The sequence below is a fragment of the Geotrypetes seraphini genome, chromosome 16 (assembly GCF_902459505.1).
Source record: "Geotrypetes seraphini chromosome 16, aGeoSer1.1, whole genome shotgun sequence".
NCBI lineage: Eukaryota > Metazoa > Chordata > Amphibia > Gymnophiona > Dermophiidae > Geotrypetes > Geotrypetes seraphini.
In genome coordinates, this window is record NC_047099.1 from 50,273,929 (window position 1) to 50,293,775 (window position 19,847).

The 19,847-nt window shown below is 44.7% G+C and overlaps 1 protein-coding gene across 1 annotated transcript; it reads left to right on the top strand.

The window, feature by feature from the left end:
* The first annotated feature begins 3,932 nt into the window (after positions 1-3,932).
* GCDH (glutaryl-CoA dehydrogenase) lies at positions 3,933-18,852 on the top strand. Its single transcript, XM_033925499.1, has 11 exons — positions 3,933-3,982; positions 5,035-5,138; positions 6,066-6,209; positions 7,444-7,506; positions 8,223-8,393; positions 9,804-9,933; positions 10,070-10,286; positions 11,278-11,381; positions 12,078-12,203; positions 14,015-14,175; positions 18,404-18,852. Exons 2-11 carry the CDS (start codon positions 5,048-5,050, stop codon positions 18,475-18,477), a joined length of 1,281 nt encoding a protein of 426 aa, XP_033781390.1. The 5' UTR covers positions 3,933-3,982; positions 5,035-5,047; the 3' UTR covers positions 18,478-18,852.
* Positions 18,853-19,847: the final 995 nt, after the last annotated feature.

Genomic DNA, 19,847 nt, shown 5'->3' on the forward strand with positions numbered 1-19,847 from the left:
TTGAATCTTAACCCCCTCTCTGGAATACAGGTAGTCATCTCCATAGAGCAGGGGCTGTCTCCACATTTATTTATTTTTCTTTTAACATATGCACTGTATATTGAAAATGGAAAGGGGCTGTTCGAAGAATGGGATCATTCTGCTACTGAATGAAGCAAGGTCAGGTACTTGGATATTAGAAGGGAACTGCTGAAGGATAGCCCTAATGATTAAAGGCAGCAGTCTAAAAATGGGGGGAACCAGGTCCAAATCCTACTGCAGCTCTTTCGGACCTTGGATAGATCACCCTTTTTCAATGCCGCAGTAGCGATGCCCCCATTGCAAATTCATCGAAGCCCGTTCCGTTCCTATGGGCTACAGTGCGTGGGCTGCAGGAGAATTGCTTAAGATAAGAAATTAAATGAATAAATCCACACACTCATGGCGGAAGTTGCTTTGATATTTATTCATAAAAGTTGTAGCCTGTGCTTATTCACATTTCTTGTGTTGTGCAATTTGTGAGTGGGCGAGTGGGGTCTCCAGTACCTTCAGAATCAAAATGACCCCAGGGAACTTGCATGCCTTTACGTTTATATCAATCTTTAGCAAGCACGTATTCCAGTTTTCAAAAGTATGACCTAAAAGTAAAACATAGGAACATAGAGAGCAGAGGGTGATGACTGAGCAATTTTATGTTCGTATCGCCTGCAAGGTTACTTTGTAATCGCCTACGGCAGCACAAGAACCTAAGAACAGTCCTACTGGGTCAGACCAATGGTCCATCAAGCCCCGTAGCTCATTCTCTAAACTAAACTAAGCCTTAAGTTTATATACCGCATCATCTCCATGGAAGTGGAGCTCGACACGGTTTACAAAGCTTAAAAATATAGGAAGAGAGAGGAGAAAGATTTACAAGAGCATATGAATAGATGGGATGTAGACAGGAGAAGAGATATTATATGTTAGAGATAAGCCAGGTTTTCAGTTGTTTTCGGAATAGTTGGAGGGAGCCTAGGTTCCGCAGCGGGATAGTGAGATCGTTCCAAAGGCCCGTGATTTTGGAGAGGAGGGATCTTCCCAGTTTGCCAGCGTGGAGGATGCCGTGTAGAGAGGGGAAGGATAGTTTATATCTGGTGGTAGCTGGCGTCCGGACGAGGAAGGATAGAGGGATTAGGGGCAGAAGGATGCCGTGAATGATCTTGAAAGCCAGGCAGGAACATTTGAAATGAATTCTGGAAAGTACTGGGAGCCAGTGAAGATTGGTAAGTAGAGGGGAGACATGGTCATATTTGCGTTTAGCAAAAATCAGCTTGGCTGCAGTATTCTGGATAAGCTGGAGTCTGCGAAGACTTTTTTTTGTTAGGCATAAATAAATGACATTACAGTAATCTCACAGTGGCCAATGCAGGTCACTAGTACCTGGTCAAAACCCAAGGAGTAGCAATATTCCATGCAATTGATACAGGGCAAGCAGTGGCTTCCCCATGTCTATCCCATTAGCCGACTATGGACTTTTCCTCCAGGAACTTGTCCAAACTTTTTTTTGAACCCAGCCATGCTAACCACTGTTATCACATCCTCTGGCAATGAATTCCAGAGCTTAACTATTCTCTGAGTGAAAAAATATTTCCTCCTTTTTGTTTTCAATGTATTTCCATATCACAGCGGCTTACCTCGATTCACACTGGCTCTCAATACAAGCAAGAGTATACTATTCAAGACCATAAACGGAGACTGCCCAGCCTACTTGAACAACCGACTAATCCAAACAACCGCAAACGGACATAAGAGAACCCACACTCCATTCACGCATCCTCCAATCAGAAACGTCAAACGAAAAAAAATGTACAATGGCCTCCAGGCCTCTCAAGCAGCAAAACTAGACCACCAATTCTCCAGTTTACTGATCACGACCCCAGACTACAAAACCTTCAGAAAAGAAATAAAAACCCGGCTTTTCAAGAAATCCTTAAAGACAAACTAACACAGCAAGAATCATCTCAATCCCCAATAGCAACCCGCTCTGTTCAATAGATTTATTCCCTAGCCAGACAACGCCCCCCCCCCCCCCTTCTTTTAAAGCTTTTCTCTTCATGCTGATATTACGCTTCTTCACTAACGGTATTCTGTTCTTCACTCGACTGTTCAGTGTTTTCCTCACCATTTGTATTTTGTAATTCGCTGACCATCCAGCCCTTTCGATGTAATATGTTAAGATTATACTGTAGCCTATTTGTACCCTGTAATCACTGCTTGTCTGCTTTAATTAGATCGTAAGCTCTAAGAGGAAATGTCCGGGCACATCTGAATGTCTGTTAACCCTACTTTGTCCAGTCCTGGTTTTGAACTTATATCCCAAAATGTGGAATTTGAAATAATAATAATAACTTTATTCTTTTCTACCGCCATTACCAAAAGTTCTAGGCGGTTTGCACTAAAAAGAGCTGGACAATCAGCGAAATACAAAATGCCTGATGCTGCCCGTTGAAATCAGTGCTGCACTAGGATGAGATGGTCATAAATCCTGGACAGCCTAAAACTAGGACAACTTGGCTTCTCTGTTCATGTTTGATAGTGAAAGGTACAGTGAAAAGGAGGGTCAGGGATGACTGTTTATACTCTACAGTAGAGGTGTCCAACCTTTTGGCTTCCCTGGGCCACATTGGTCGAAAAAATTTTTCTGGGGCTGCGCAAACGCTGCAGCAAGACAGAGGAGGGAGCCAGCAAGATGGTAAACACCCGGGGGCAGCAGAGGAAAACACTGCATCGCCCTCGACTGGGGACGCACAAAATACTTCACGGGGCTGTATGTGGCCCTCGGGCCTCAGGTTGGACAGCCCTGCTCTACTGCTATTAATTATTTCTATAGCTCTACCAGACATACCACAGCGCTGTACAAAGTCACAAAGACAGTCCCTGCTTGAAAGAGCTTACAAATCTAATCAGACAAGACACAATTTCCTTAGACCCTCATGGACATCTCCAGATAGGCCTTTGGGGAGGGGGAATTATGGGGATGGGGTATAGGCAGCCTTCTATTTTCTTTATAGTTGGGTGCACTGTGTTTTGAATGCAGGTGGAAGTGAAAATATTATTTTTTTCCCTTTTGTTCATACAGGTCAAGGGTGGGGTGGGAATATTTCATGATTTCTTTTGCTTATGAATAATTGTTGGGTATAAGGGAGGGGGAATATTTGATGAGAGTTCAAATTTGATGATATATTAACTGATGTTAAAGTATAAAATGATTGTATTTTATGTTACACTTATTGTGAGTTTTAAAAATGAATAAAAATTTATATTTATAAAAATTAGGACGGGGTCCGCTTCACCTGGGCCCCAGCCGCTATTATACTCTTAAATAATCTCTCCCAACTTTTTCATTGAGCAGTCTGGCTCCTCTGCTTGTTTGGGGGGGGGGGTTGTTTCTTTATATATAATACTGTTTAAACATTTGTAGATCAGGTGCATTGCTCTAGGGTGCTTCAAACTTTCTCCCTGATTGTTATGCTTCACGTTTCTAAAACTGCAACAAACCAAACGGGAAGAGAAGTGAGATCACCGGCCCATGTGTTTCCCTCCCCTGTCAGAACGATCGGGGCAGAGGCAGCACGCCTCTTGCACGCAGCCAATCAGAGCGCAGGATGAAGGAGGAGGGGCGGGGGGGAGGAGTGAGGACCGCCACGCGCCTCCCGCAGGCAACCAATCAGAGTGCAAGGTGCTAGACAGGGCGGACCTGACTGGAGGACATCATGAGTGTGGCGGAAGTAGCGTGAACGTATGATTTGATTTCTTTCTTTTCACAGGGAGCGAATAGTGAGGGGTAAGAAGCAAACGAGACGTCCTTTCCAATTAATTTTAATTAGGTTTCTGCTTCAATGGCCCATACAGAGCTCCAGAGTTAGGCGTTCCTTTGCCACACTCAAGGTGGCGTCGGCAGACAGGCTACTCAGGAAGGCAGGGTCAGGGGTCAGGCGGGGCAGAGTTCAGCTGATCTTGCACGGTGAGCAGAGTCCTGGCCTTACACGTTTCTCGAGGTAATTCTTCGATGGGGAGGAAGATTTCTAGCAGTCGGGACATGCAAGAGTCCCAGGGATGGGGCCAGATTGCTAGAACCCCCCCCCCCACCCGGGGTCACCCCCACATCTCCTTTTCTAACCCCAGCCCTTGCTTTTTTTCAGAGGAAGAAGGGAGGATCAGATTTGAAAAGAGAGGGCATGGGAATAAGAGTGTGGCGCAGTGGTTAGAGCTAAAGCCTCAGCACCCTGAGGTTGCGGGTTCAAATCCCACACTGCTCCTTATGACCTAATCCCCCATTGCCCAGGTACATGAGATAGAGTGTGAGCCTGCCAGGACAGATAGGGAAAAGAAGGTAAGTGAACTACAAAATATTTAAAAGAAGCAGAACAATCAAGGAAAGTACATAAGGTAGGGGAAATAAAAAAATTCCATGATATTATACAACAGGAGTAGGGAACTCTGGTCCTCGAGAGCCGTATTCCAGTTGGGCTTTCAGGATTTCCCCAATGAATATGCATGAGATCTATTTGCATGCACTGCTTTCAATGCATATTCATTGGGGAAATCCTGAAAACCCGACTGGAATACGGCTCTCGAGGACTGGAGTTCCCTACCCCCGTGGTATATAAATACTAAAAATAAATAGATAATAATGTTTCCTTCCAACGCTGATCAAGGGGACAGAAATAGGATTGCACCTTTATGGCCTGGAGTTACCTGGCAAAGTCACAGACTTAGTCCAGTCAACTTTTCTCCATTGGACGGGGATCTTATCTGCACTCTCTGAAGCAGAGCTGCCCAAGTCCGGTCCTCGAGATCTACTGGCAGGCCAGGTTTTCAGGATGTCCACAATGAACATGCATGAGAGAGATTTGCATACCGAGAAGGCAGTGCAGGCAAATCTTTCTCATGCATATTCATTGTGGAGATCCTGAAAACCTGGCCTGCCAGTAGATCTCGAGGACCGGACTTGGGCAGCCCTGCTCTGAAGCATCCCTTGGGCTTTAACACTGCCTTCTTTGATTGCTTCCCCAGTGAGACGCTAACCATGATGTCTTTAAGACATGCAGCTCTGAAGTTCCTAAATCGTGCCAGCCGCAATGCGGTAGTGAGTGCCATCAGGACCCAGGTGAAACAAGGTCAGTAACTCGTTTTGTTAAGATAGGACTTCACAAAATGCCCAGAGACAGATGAGCAGCCACACCAGGGCCTGGTTATCTCCGAATTGAAAGGGCATGGCCCTTTCCAATTAATAGAAACCAACTTTTCCAGAACACACTGAAGGAGCTTGCTCAGTATTGGCTCCTGTGTAATCTTTGTGATTGAAGCCCCCATTCTCCTAATCCTGCGTCTCTTTCTTCCTGGTCCACTGCTGCACATGACAAGTTTATTCTATTTATTTTGTACTTGCCAACTTGTGTCTGAAGTTTAGGATATGAAGTTACTTTGCTGCATTTCTAAAGGGGACAGACTAGATGGGCCCTTTGGCCTTTATCTGCCATCATGCTTCTATGTTTCTATGATGAAGTTAAGAGGTGATAGGCTCAGGAGTAATCTAAAGAAATATAGTACTTTTTTATAGAAAGGGTGGTAGATGTGTGTAACAGTCTCCCGGAGGAAGTGGTAGAGACGGACAAAGCCGCTCGGCAACAGCCCCGAAGCCCTTTAAATCTCTATGGGCTTCGGGGCCATTAGCACAGGGCAGCCACTAGTGCGGCTTTGTAAAAGAGGCCGGGTGTCTGAATTCAAGAGGGCCTGGGATAGGCACGGGGGATCTCTTAGATGGGCAGACTGGATGGGCCATTTGGCCTTTATCTGCCATCATGTTTCTATGACACCAGAAGGAGTAAAGCAGGAAAAATAGTTACAGCCCTGATACCTTTAAGAAAGCCATGCTGAGGACTTCCTGTAGACCTGTTTTCCATTTGGTTGTCGGATTAAGAACCGCATGGTTAGCAATCAAACATATGCCAAAAATGTCAGAATCAAATAGCATTATGCATTAAAAAGGAAGGTGACTTGGGAATAAGACCATCAGAGTTCTCACTTTTTGCTTTCTCTCCCAGCCCCGTGCATACAGTTTGACTGGCGGGATCCTTTGGCCCTGGACAGTCAGCTGACCGAGGAGGAGCTCCTGGTCCGGGACACGTTCCGTGCATATTGTCAGGAGAAACTGATGCCACGAATTCTCATGGCAAATCGCAATGAAGGTGTGTTTCAGGCCAGGCAAGCTTCCCTTTCAGAATATGCACCCTTAAGAGCAAGTAACCCCAAGACTACATCGGAATTATTGTGACCGCTAACCATTGTGCATGAATATATTGTAATAATAATATTTATCATGTTTATAGAACTGCTGGCAGTGATGAGCACACATTCTGTTCATCAGTATGCATGCAAAATCAATTTAACCTATGGATTGATATATATACTTATATACAACATAAGAATTGCCGCTGCTGGGTCAGACCAGTGGTCCACTCCCGCGGTTGCCCCTAGGTCAAAGCCCAGCCCTACCTGTATACGTTTCAGTTTAACAGGAACCCATCCAAGTTTATCTTAAATCCCTGGAGGGTGTTTTCCCCTATAACAGCCTTCGGAAGAGCGTTCCAGTTTTCCACCACTCTCTGGGTGAAGAAGAACTTCCTTACGTTTGTACAGAATCTATCCCCTTTTAACTTTAGAGAGTGCCCTCTCGTTCTCTCTACTTTGGAGAGGGTGAACAACCTGTCTTTATCTACTAAATCTATTCCCTTCAGTATTTTGAATGTTTCAATCATGTGTACATTACAAAGTTTTAATATATGTCAAAATATTCTTATTAAACAGAAGATGTGATGTGAACTGAAAAAAAATTTATGAACATTCCAAAATCAAAACAGTCTTTTTGTGCCGATGTATATTGTGAATAGCAAAAGACAAATTTGTCCCCACGGGATCTGTCTCCAACCCCATCCTGTCCCCGCGAGTTCTGTTCCTGCCCCATCCCTGCAAGCTCTGTCCTCATCTGCACAAACCTCAAACACTTATGATTTTAAAGTGTTCGAGGCATGCAGGGATGGGACGGGGATGGACATCTTTGTCCAAGGGGACAAATTTTTCCCCATGCCATTCTTTAATTGTGAATGATAAGTTCTCAGGTCCACTAAATTCCTGTTCCCAAGCACTTACAATCTACAGTAAGTGGCAACCTAAGACAACAGGCAGCAAATAGATTTGGCCGAGGTTGCAAGGAGAGTCCTTGGCAGAAGTAGGATTTGAACTCTGGCTTGCGTGATTTTCAGTTCCACTATCTTACGTGTTTTCATCACATTCTAATCCTCTAGCTCTGGGAGCTAGTAATGGATAGACCAGTCTTTCTCTGTTATATTACAGGTTTCTGTATTTCTGACTTATTTTTTTTCTAATCTGATGTGTGCTATAATTGCTGACTTTTGCTTACAGTGTTTGACAGAAATATTTTATTGGAGTTGGGTGAGCTGGGAGTGCTTGGATCCACCATCAAAGGTAATGCAGTGGGCTAATAAACTAATGTATTATTCTTAGCAATGATCAAGAAGGGGGAGTGTATGTTCAGGTGGTTTCCAGGAAGACTGCTCACTGTATAAAAATGATCCTCACAATTTGTCCTTGTACTGTATATGGATGCTGACTTCACAGCTTCAAAGTTTGAAGTGTAGCTGGTTGAAATGTTGCCTCCCTAGGGCCTGCATTTTGCGCTTATTATTCCCCCCCCCCCCCCCCCCCCCCCCCACACACACACATTGCAAATGACATGTTACAAAAGCAATGTGGTAAGGTGGAAATATATAAAGGGTACTTATATATAGGCATTGTGGAGGTGTTAATTTTTTTCTGCAACTATAGTTCTGTTACATAATTTCTTTTTGCAAAAATCTGTCACACAGAAGAACCAATGTGCATACACATAGACAACTGTTGCTAATTGGGAAAAGGTGGAATTGGCCTGTGCAAGAAACAAGGTTTCCAAACGGGCCTGTGGAGAATGCTAATAAACAGGCGCTTCTTATCTTTTCTGTTCCTTTGAAGTGAAAACCGTGTTTCCTCTGCCAGGAATCTGTCCCATCTGTAATAAATGTTATGACGATAAGTAATTTGGCTCTTTTAGAAGTAAGGGTGTTTTGGGTAGCATGTTGACCCCCCCCCCCACCCCCAATCTTGCAGCATAAGTCTTGTGTAACCTCTTTTCTGCTGTCTGCAAGGTTATGGCTGTGCAGGTACATCTTCTGTTGCATATGGACTGCTAGCCCGGGAGATCGAGAGAGTAGACAGCAGCTACCGGTCAGTGCTGAGTGTCCAGTCCTCCCTGGTCATGCACCCAATTAACGCCTATGGAACAGAGGAGCAGAAACGGAAATATATCCCGAAACTGGGTAAGAATGGTCGATTGGCGATCGGAACCAGAGGGCATGATAATATGACATCTGAGGTTGCTTTCTGATCTTGAAGAATTTTAAGAAACTATTCGAAACAACTTTCTTTGTGGAGGCATTCTCTTGACTGACCTGGGATCTTGACCAAAGATGTTTCTTTACTTATTTGTATGTTGGTTATGTGATGATTATGTTTGTATTTTTGTTAGAAATGTTTAAAAATAAATGATTGGAACCAGGCTGTGATAATTTGCTTTGAAAGGTACCCTGTGTAATTTCAGACGTGACATGTACTACTCCATGTGGGTGCAGGGAACTGAGTTCAATACATGACCAGCCTTGCCCATTACTACTCAGGCAAGCTGGATTTGCAAAGCCAGCCCTTTCATATGTTAGACTGATGGAATGAGGAAGAGCTGAGCTCTCTTAAGTCAGAAAGTGCAAATAGGGGAGAGGGAGCAAAGCGGAAGACATAAGAACATAAGAGTTGCTGGGACAGACCGAAGGTCCATGAAGCCCAGTATCCTGTTTCTATCCACGCAGTGAGACTCCAGAGCTTTGCCTGTCTCTTGGGTCCTGCATGTGGTACAGGACGCACTTCTGGAAATTCCACCCTGGAGGTTCTGGATTTTAACTTCCTACCTAAGAGCCTACATTTGGCCTCCAGAACCTCCTTACCACATTTCCCTGTGTCACTGGTACCCACATGTACCAAGACAGCAGCCAACTAGCCAGTGCCTAAAGTTCTACTTCTCTGGGTTTCAAGCGCAAGTTGGATTCACACCTTCTTGCAAATCACATCGGGGGATACGGGAAATCTGGGTCTCCAATAAGGAGCACCTAACTGGGCCTCCGCATGTGCGGATCGCCGGACTAGATGGACCTAGGTCTGATCCGGCGAAGGCGTTTCTTATGTTCTTATGTTCTGGTGATGCTTGAAAGTGGACTACATTTTTTTTGAGGCTTGCCTGCTATTTGTTCATTTTTAAATCAGAAAAATATTTTGCCTCTCGTCTTCCACCCCTTAGATAGGGGGCATGCGATGAAGCTACTAAGAAGTTGATTTAAAACAAACTAGAGAAAATATTTCTTCACACAACGTGTAATTAAACGCTGGAATTCGTTGCCGGAGAATGTGGTGAAATTAGTTAGCTTAGCAGGGTTTAAAAAAGATTTGGATAATTTCCTAAAAGAGACGTCCATCGCCCATTATTGAGATGGCTTGGGGAAATCCACTGCTTATTCCTAGGATAAGCAGCATGAAATCTGTTTTACTACTTGGGATCTTGCCAGGTGCTTGGGACTTGTGTTGGCCACTGTTGGAAACAGGATACTGGGCTTGATGGACTTCGGTTTGTCCCAATTCTTATGTTAGCATCATGTATTAATTTCCTCTCTTTTTCTCATCAGCAAAGGGTGAACTGGTCGGCTGCTTTGGTCTAACAGAGCCAAACCATGGTAGCGACCCTGGGGGAATGGAAACAAGAGCCCGTTTCAACCCTTCCAGCAAAACGTATACGCTCAACGGCTCTAAGACGTGGTGAGAGAGGATGCAGGTTTATAAATATTTTCAGAGTAGGATGGTTTGCATAACTGCAGTGCTCCTGGCTCAGCAGGAGAAGCAAATCCTCACCGCTGCTTTCTGCTCAGACCCTCTGCTTCTTCCCCTATCTCAGGATCACCAACTCTCCCGTAGCAGACGTCTACATTGTGTGGGCCGTGTGTGACGACGGGAAGGTGAAAGGGTTTATCCTGGAAAGAGGAATGAAGGGACTCTCTAACCCCAAAATCGAGGGGAAGTTCTCACTTCGGGCCTCTGCCACCGGCATGATCCTGATGGAGGATGTGGAAGTGCCACAGGAGAACCTGCTACCGAATGTCTCTGGACTTGCTGTAAGTTTCCCCACATCTCTTAAAAAAGGAAAACGTTGGCTATATTAGAACTATTTTCTCTCTCCAGGTTTTTCGTAAATCGATGAAAACAATGCTACTTCAACAGTTTTGGGAAATGGTACTAAGGAGTGTTAATTTGTCTTTTGTTTAGTAATTCACATGTTAGTTAAACTGATTTCCTTGTTTATTGAAGTCTTATGTAAACCGAGTCGAGCCCCTACTTCAGGAAATCACACGGTATATAAATCTAAGGCTTAGATTGTGACTGTGATTTCTCATATCAGGCTGAATGCTGGTGTGAAAAATCGTTATTCTTGTCAGGGCAGGTTCAAAGCATAGGCATGCTAGGCATTTGCCTAGGGCCCCAATATTTAGAAGGGGTCTTTGCAGATGTGTAATTCACCGGCTCCAAAGACAGATTTTTGCCCTAGTAAGGCAGAAGAAAGAGAACCGGAAGAACCAAGACCATCACTCCCCGCAAAAATCGTGTCTGTTGTTTTTTCAGTTAGCAGGAGGAGTTGACTGTTTCCTTCTCTGCAGTCAGAATCACACAGGGCCCCGTTTATAGAAGCTTTAAAATGTAGGATGGGGGCCCTTTACACGTGTTTGTTTGTTTAGAGTTCTTTTTTACCCAGAGGGTGGTGGACACATGGAACGCGCTTCCGGAGGATGTGATAGGCCAGAGCACTTTACAGGGGTTCAAGGAAGGTTTGGATAAGTTCCTGGAGGATAAGGGGATTGAGGGGTACAGATAGAACTAGAGGTAGGTCATAGAAGTGGTCAGAAACTACTTAACAGGTCATAGACCTGATGGGCCGCCGCAGGAGCGGACCGCTGTGCGAGATGGACCTCTGGTCTGACCCAGTGGAGGCAACTTCTTATGTTCTTATGTTCTTAACCAAGAGTTAATCCTGCCTCGTTATTGCGCTTATCTATGTTACGTATATTATGCTTCATTAAATACGTCGAGGGTGTCTTTCTCCCTCCGCAGGGTCCATTTGGCTGTCTGAATAATGCCCGCTATGGTATTGCCTGGGGAGCTCTGGGCGCTGCTGAGTTCTGTTTGCAGACAGCCAGGCAGTACACTTTGGACAGGTGAGGAAATCAACTTGATATTTCGGAAGCTTGAAGGCTCCCGCATTCTGTAAATCTCTTTTCTCATTGTGCAGGTTGCTCACTGTAAAAAAAACAAACCTCCAAAAACAAATTTGGTACGTGAAGAAGTTGATATTAACCCAATTAAGTGAGGACAGCAAAAAAGTCTACCAGCCTAACCATGCACAGGTCTGAATATTGGCTGGTATGCAATTAAATTCCAGCTGGCCACTGTAACCAAAGACATGGTCCAGCATTGAATATCCAAGCTCAGTTCAGCCCAATACTATCAACTGCTTAAAAAGCATTGACTACTGGTATCTGATATTACCCCTCCAAATCTTTTCTCTGCTGGATATGCAACACCGGACACACAGTAGCTGCTCAAGGTTATTGTAACTATGCATGATCTCTGGGACTTTGATAGTTTTCTAGGGTGGGCAAACAAAAGGTCTTACGTGCAGTGCACTTTTATTTAGCTGCTTTGATATCTTCTGAAGGTATTTTTATCTGTGCATTGCTGCCACATTGAAGCTTTGCTGGCCTGTGCACCCAAGTTGCGAGAGCAAGTGTTTCAGGACCAGTTAGCATAACGCGGCCTGGCAAGTAATTATACCCACCAAAACTTCAGATGCATTCTTTTTTTTTTCGTTAAACATATGTTGTTATGATTCCTAACTCTTCGTTTCCCTTTAGAATTCAGTTTGGTGTCCCTCTGGCCAGAAATCAGCTGATCCAGAAGAAGCTGGCAGACATGCTAACGGAAATCACCCTGGGATTACAAGCCTGCCTGCGGTTAGGTCGCCTGAAGGATGAAGACAGGTATGTGCTGTATAGTGTCATTTCCTAGGCGCGGGTCCCGAAAGTGACATCAGAAAGAGCACATAAAAGGTACGAGGAAGGCAAGGGGTGCGTGCGGCAAGGAGAGGCGTGGTGAGCGAGTGGTGGGGGGCAGAGAGGAGGAGAGGGGCCACTGCGTCCTTAGACCGTGGCCAGGACGTTCTGCCTCCTCGACCAGAAAACCAGTTGCACAAAATACTTGTACAGTGTTCCCCTGCGAATTTGCGGTTTGCAGATCGCAGACACACTCTTTCGCGGTCTGCTCCGACTGCCTCTTCCTGTAGTAAAGTTGGGCTACACCAATCAGGAGCTGCGTGCCAAAGCACTTCCTGATTGGTGTATCCCGACTTTGCTACAGGAAGAAGCGGTCGGAGCAGACCACGAGTGATTTTCTTCACCCGCCGGCGCTCCAGCTGCCCTCTCCTGCCTCTCCAGCTGCCCTCCTGTCTCTAACTGCCCTATCAAATTTTGGGGGTTCCTGGAATGGAACCCCCGCAAATTTTGGGGGAGTAATGACTGGGGCAAGGGTGAAGGAGAGCCACCAAATATCAAGTGATCTGTAAAAGGTTTATTTGATGTAATATTGTGTACTTGTTGTAAGATGAAAAAATGAATAAAGAATTTAGAAAAAAACCCAAACAAACAACATTCAGAAGCATTTTGGATTTGGGAAGGAGAAAAACTTGTGGTTTACCGCACTTGCCATATCTTATTGTTTCTTTGATGGTTGAATAATTGTTGATATGTTTTTTTCTGCATACTTAAAACAAAAACTAAACGGAATAAAAATATACAGTGTATATATTAAGAAGCATCCAATCGGCATTACCTCTGAAGACATAACTACTTTTTAAAAACCTGGAGCACTTACCTGGGTAGCTTTGGCCATTTAATTACAAGGGTCAAAGTTATCTGTTTAAAAAAATGTTTGGGGGAAAGCCAGAGGTGACACTGAAAGTTATTCATTCAGCAGTCAAATAGAGCTTCTGAACGGTTATCTTGCATGCTTTAAGTACAAATGCTGGTATAGTTTTATAAATAGGAAAAATTCCCATTTCAAGTTACGGTACTCCCCCGATATTCGTGGGGATTCCGTTCCAGGAACCCCTGTGAATCTTGAAAAACCACAAATATGGTTTTTCGTGGGGGCGACTGGAGAGGGCAGCGGGAGAGGCAGGAGAGAGCAGTGAAGGAAATCACTCACTGTCTGCTCCGACCGCCTCTTCCTGTACTAAAGTCGGGCCTTACCAATCAGGAACTGCGTGTCAAAGCAGCTCCTGATTAGTGAGGCCCGACTTTAGCAGAGGAAGAGGCGGTCGGAGCAGACAGCGAGTGATTTCATTCACTCGCCGGCATTCTGGCTGCCCTCTCCTGCCTCTCCAGCTGTTCTCTCCTGGTAGGCGATTCGCGGTCAGAAAATACCGCGAATGACCGGGACCGTGAACTGCCGACCGTGAATTTGCGGGGGAGCACTGTATACCCAAATTTTCAACAGACTTGTGTAGCTAGCACTGTAAACAGTTCTATCTGTTAAAAATACTACAGTCAACCTGCCGCCAAATATTTATCTCATTGTTTCTGTGAAATCTGAATTCTTGGTATCTAGTCCTGCAGCTTTGAGTAATCTTCAGTGAGTCATTGATCCTCTACTTTTCACCAAATGTTAAGATTAGAAGCTCTTCTGGAAAGGAACCTTTTTGTAACAATTTGATTTGATTTCCCAGTAGCCTGGTGTGAGTAAGAGATCTTTTTCTCTCTAATATTGGTGCACTCCCCTCCCCCACCCCTCCTAGGGCCACGCCTGAAATGATCTCCATGCTCAAACGAAACTCCTGTGGGAAGTCACTGGAAGTAGCCCGCCAGGCACGGGACATGCTAGGTGGCAATGGGATATCTGACGAGTATCATGTCATCAGGCACGTCATGAACTTGGAAGCCGTGAATACCTATGAAGGTGAGATGACAAGGTTTGCGGTGGATATTGAACTGCAAAGAGAAGGAGGAACAGACCTCTAGTAACCCATGCTGACAGACCTTCAAATACAGATGCCCCAGCACCCTCTCTTTGTACAATGACCGTGCCCTTAGTACATGCCCGTACTGAATGAAAGGAGTGGGATTCTGGTCCTAGCCTTTTCCACTGCTGGAGTTCAGCACAATTTCTTTTCCTTATTCTTAAAACCATCCCCACCAATGTAGGAACCCAAAGGCCTCCTCGACCAGAAAACCAGCTGCACAAAAATACTTGTATTATATGAAAGAGTGATGACTGCCAGGGTGGAAGAAAGGGGGTAAGCCAGAGACTTGCAACATTTCCAGCTGGGACTAGTGACAGAAGCAGGGTACCATACTTGGTTCTCAACTCTCCCCATCCTGTCATACACATGGCTGTTAAAGTCCAAGCTTGCTGTCAAATTTCTGATTACACACTAGTTATAATGTCATAAGCCAGTAGTTCTGACTCCACCTGCAGGCAGGGGAGCCTCTGGACTGGTCTAAAGGGATGATGGTTTCCCTTAATAGCAAGAGGCTTGCAAGCAAACATTGGACATTTTGGCTAAGAATAGCAACTGAATAATGTTCTTGTATTTCAAAGGTAGTAGGAGGTGGTGGAGAGGCCTTTATCTCTTGTTCAGCTTTGAAAGCAGCTGGATCCTGGTTACCAGCTGATAAGCTGCTCTTGGTTTCAGTTTCTCTTAGAAGAGAAGTCAAAAGCTGGAAGAAATTACAAAATGTTTGCTAGTTCATTCTCTCTCTTAGTAACATAGTAAATGACAACAGATAAAGACCCAAATGGTCCATCCAGTCTGCCCAAATATACACACACTATAATTTAATGATTTAATTTAAATTGTTCTTTTTCTTAGATATTTCTGGGCCAGAAACCTAGAGCTCTGCCCGGCACTGTGCACAGACTCAACTGAATGACCATATACTGGACACAGACTTTGCAAGTCTACCCAGTATTGGCCTTAGTTCTTCAAAATATACCATTATTTTCTGATTCGAGATCCTCTGTGTTCATCCCATGCTTTTTTTTTTTTTTAACTCTGTCACCGTTTTCCTCTCCACTACCTCCCTCGGGAGCGCATTCCAGGCATCAACCACCCTTTCTGTAAAGAGGAATTTCCTAACATTACTCTTGAATCTACTATCCCTCAACCTCAGATTATGCCTTCTGGTTTTACCATGTTCCTTTTTCTGGAAAAGATTTTGTTCTATGTTAATACCTTTCAAGTATTTAAACGTCTGAATCATATCTCCCCCGTCCTTCCTTTCCTCTAGAGCAGTGTTATTCAACCTTTTGACACCTATGGACCAGCAGAAATCAAATAATTATTTTGTGGACCGGCACTGGTCTGCGGAACAGCAGTTGAAGAACACTGGGCTAAGTCATGGGCCAGATCCAGCCTCCATAGTAGTACTAATTGTAACACCATTTTTTTTTCATATATAATCATATTAACAACACATAATGGTTAACCACAAAATTAAACTACACAAAGCACACTACCAGAACACAGATAACCCCATGCAAATATGGGACCAAAAACTAAAAGTACAGTGGAACTCATATATCAAAGCGAGTTTCTCCATAGGAAGTAAGGGAAACTCGCTTGATTCATTCCCCCACCCCTGAGGCCACCAGTGCAGCTCCACACCCCTCCCCCACGATCCGGCATCCCCTCCCCCCGGTTCACGTCGCCCCCCCCCCCACCGCGATCCGGCATCCCCCACTCACTCACCCACCCACCCAAACACAATCTCTTACCCTAATCTGGCACCGGCACCAGCACCAACACACAGGACATGCTGGTGCCGGCACCCGAAGATCCTCCCTTTTGCTTGGGCTGGGCCTTGAGCATCTGCGCATGCTCAAGGCCTTCTAGTTCTCACTCTCTCCGAGATTTTCGGAGATCTCCTAGGATCTCGGAGAGAACGAGAACTAGAAGGCCTTGAGCATGCGCAGATGCTCAAGGCCCAGCCCAAGCAAGAGGGAGGATCTTTGGGCACCGGCATGTCCTGTGCATTGGTGCTGGTGCCGGTGCCAGATCAGCGTAAGAGATGGGTGGGTGGGTGAGTGGGGGATGCTGGATTGCAGCTGGGGGAGGGGGGAAGCCGGATTGCAGCCGGGGGGGGGATGCTGAATCGCGGGAGGGGGGGGGCTCGCATATCGAGTCAACGCTTGGTTTGCAAGGCACGATTTGTGGGAATGTTTTGCTAGTCTTGCAAAACGCTCGCAAACCGCGGTTTGACTGTACTTATATATACAAACAAACCCTAAGATGCAAGACTCTGCATGCAATACAACACCAGAGGTAAATGCATTACTTCCTGAACAGACAACAGATGTAAATCAATCACTAAATTAAAAAATAAAATCATTCTCCCTACTGTTGTTGTCTCCCTCCATGCAGTGCCTTACCTTCTGGCTGCCCCCCGGTGTTATCTTTCGGCTGGCTCCCTCTTCCTCAGTGCTGCAGAGCACAATGCTGTGGGCAATGGCTCCTCACGCATCCCGCGCTTCATCTGGAAGCCTTCCCTCTGATGTTGCGACATCAGAGAACAGGCTTCTGGTTCAGGAGCAGGATGCGCGGAGGAGCCTCTGCCTGCGGCTTTGTGCACTGCAGCACTGAGGAAGAGGGAGCTAGCCCGAAGACAACGCCACATCAATCGCACTGTCTGGGGCCTGATGCACGTGCCAGTCCTGCAGACCGGCAGGAAATTTCTGCAGACCGGCAGTTGAAGAACACTGCTCTAGGGTATACATATTCAGGCTTCCAGTCTCTCCTCATATGTCTTTTGGTGCAAGCCTACTACCATTTTCGTTGCCTTGCTCTGGACCGCTTCAAGTCTTCTTATGTCCTTTGCCAGATATGGTCTCCAAAATTGAACACAGTACTCCCCTCACCAACGACCTGTACAGGGGCTTCAACACCTTCTTTCTTCTACTGGTCATGCCTTTCTCTATACAGCCCAGCATACTTCCAGCAACAGCCACCGCCTTGTTGCACTGTTTCTTTGCCTTTAGATCTTCAGACACTATCACCCCCAGGTCCCTCTCCCTGTCTGTGCATATCAGCCTCTCACCTCCCTGCACATACGGCTCCTTCCGATTTCTAATCCCCAAATGCATTACTCTGCACTTCTTTGCTTTGAATTTCAGTTGCCATTTATTAGACCATTCCTCTAACTTTGGCAGATCCTTTTTCATATTTTCCACTCCCTCCTTAGTGTCTACTCTGTTACAAATCTTGGTATCACCTGCAAAGAGGCAAACCTTTCCTTCTAACACATGTTATATATACTGTATATAAACCGTGTTTCTCTGAAAATAAGCCCTAGCATGATTTTGAAAGATGCTCCTAATATAAGCCCTACACCAAAATTAAGCCCTAATTAAAATCGACCCCCCCCAAATCGCCCCCCCCCCCGAATGTCCCCAACACTTCCTGACTCCATGCGTGCCTGATTTGCCAAAAAAATCGGACTCGTCGATTCAGCAACCTGACATACCTCCGAGGCCTCCTAAAACTGCATCAGTGGCAGCGCTCTGAATGGGCTGCTTTGTGGCCTTCCCTACCGGGGCCTTCCCTCTACCATGTCACTTCTTAATGTTTCCATAGCAAAGGCAATTGTTAGTATCTTAAGCCTGCAACACACTTTGGGCCTGCTGGAGCTAGTGAAGTACCTGTGGACTCTGGTGCCATTCCTCTTAAGTACAGAATAAAAATAGTAGTCTTTATCTGCCATCATGTTTTTATGAAGGCAATAAAATGGTGCATAGTCTTCGTCATAAGACGTATGGGGACAGATATGTATATGTATACTTTGGAGGAAAGGCGGGAGAGGGGAGATAGAGACATTTAAGTACCTAGGTGGCGTAAATGCACATGAGTCAAGTCTCTTTTATTTGAAAGAAAGCTTTGGAATGAATGGGCAAAGGATGAAGAATAATCTCCAGAAGAGGTGGTGAAGACGGAGACTATGTCTGAATTCAAGAGAGCTTGGGATAGGCACATGGGATCTCTTAGAGGAAGAGATAATGGTTACCGTGGATGGGCCATTTGGCCTTTATCTGCCATGTTTCTATGTTAACTTTTGAAGGCTGACCAGAGGTGAACTACAGGAACATACAAGTCCTAATTTGTTTTTTCTTTATTATATTCTGCTCTGCCTAGGCACACATGACATTCACGCTCTGATACTTGGAAGAGCTATTACAGGACTTCAGGCATTCACCACAGGGAACTAAAAAACTATTTGTCTGAGGAACAAGCCGTTCTAAAGCACCTTTTGAAGAGACTGAAATACAAATCCATGAGCTGCTGCTGTTTAAAACAAGAGGACTGCATCAAATTTACAGATGCCAGAGGATTTCTACAAAACAGGGTGCTGGGTGAACAGTGGCTTTGAGGACGTGTAGGATCCTGCTTATCAAGCTGCATTAAGTGTTGAACGTGGTTTTTAATACACATTAACAAGGCTGTACCAAATATTTGTATTTGATTGGATTCGGCCCTGAATGCATTATTTGTACTTGGTCAAATAGTGGTTTCAATTTGAATATGAATAATCCAGGGCTCTGCTGTGTTAAATCCTACTGAAGTAAACACGCTCTCTGATTTCACATTGCTTCTTTTATTATTTGTTATGTTAAAGCTTAATTCCCATTATTCTTGTTTGGCTGAATAGTAAAATATTCTATTTGGTACAACTCTACACTAACAGCAGGGAATTAAATACCCACCATGGAAATTAATATTGGGGGAGTGATATGAATAAAGAATGTGCCTTGTGGTCAATGCACTAACACTTTCCATCTTAATTGCTAGCTCAGAAAATCACGTGTATCTAGCTAACCCTCCAGACTTGTAGCTGACTGAATTTCACATGATTGTTCTACAGAAAGAGGGTTCTTTACCTCCTAAGTTCCTAGCTTGTATATATAATACACATGCCACGATTGTTTGTCATTTGAAAAGATTATGAAACAACTTGAAACTGGGAAAAAAAAGCTCACACTAATAGTTTTAATAGTATGTAGCATAAGAGAAAGTGGAGCAGGGTTTTAATATATGAATTGTACTCTGAGTAAGTCCTCTCACTGTGCTAACTCTTAAGCTTCGTCCAGACTGAAGTATCACTTCCCCAGCTCTTCGGTTTCTGGGCCCAGAGAGCCCTGAACTTACTAACTGTATAAATTACAGTTAAGTATTTCCCAGCAAAAGAAATGGCATGAGTACCCTTGTTCCCATCCCCCCCAAAATAAGTTCAAAATCTAACTAACATTATACATTTATTATATTCAGGCTGCCTATAGGCTTGGGTAGCAACAGTGGACATGCAATTAAAGCTCAGAATCTCCATTTTTCTAAATGTTACCAGCTCTGTATCCATCTCCACTACATCTGCAGATTTTTTGGGGGAGATGTTTAGTTAACATGGGTCATTGATGGGGGATTTGCTTCTTTTTCAATTGTGTCCTGGGAAGGTGATACTTCTTTTTTGGTTGCATTGAAACAAAATTACTACATCATTAAACTTATTCAAACTTTTGTTTTATTAACTAGAGCCGTTTATTGCTTCTATAGCTGCTGACACGGCATTTAAAACACTAATGTA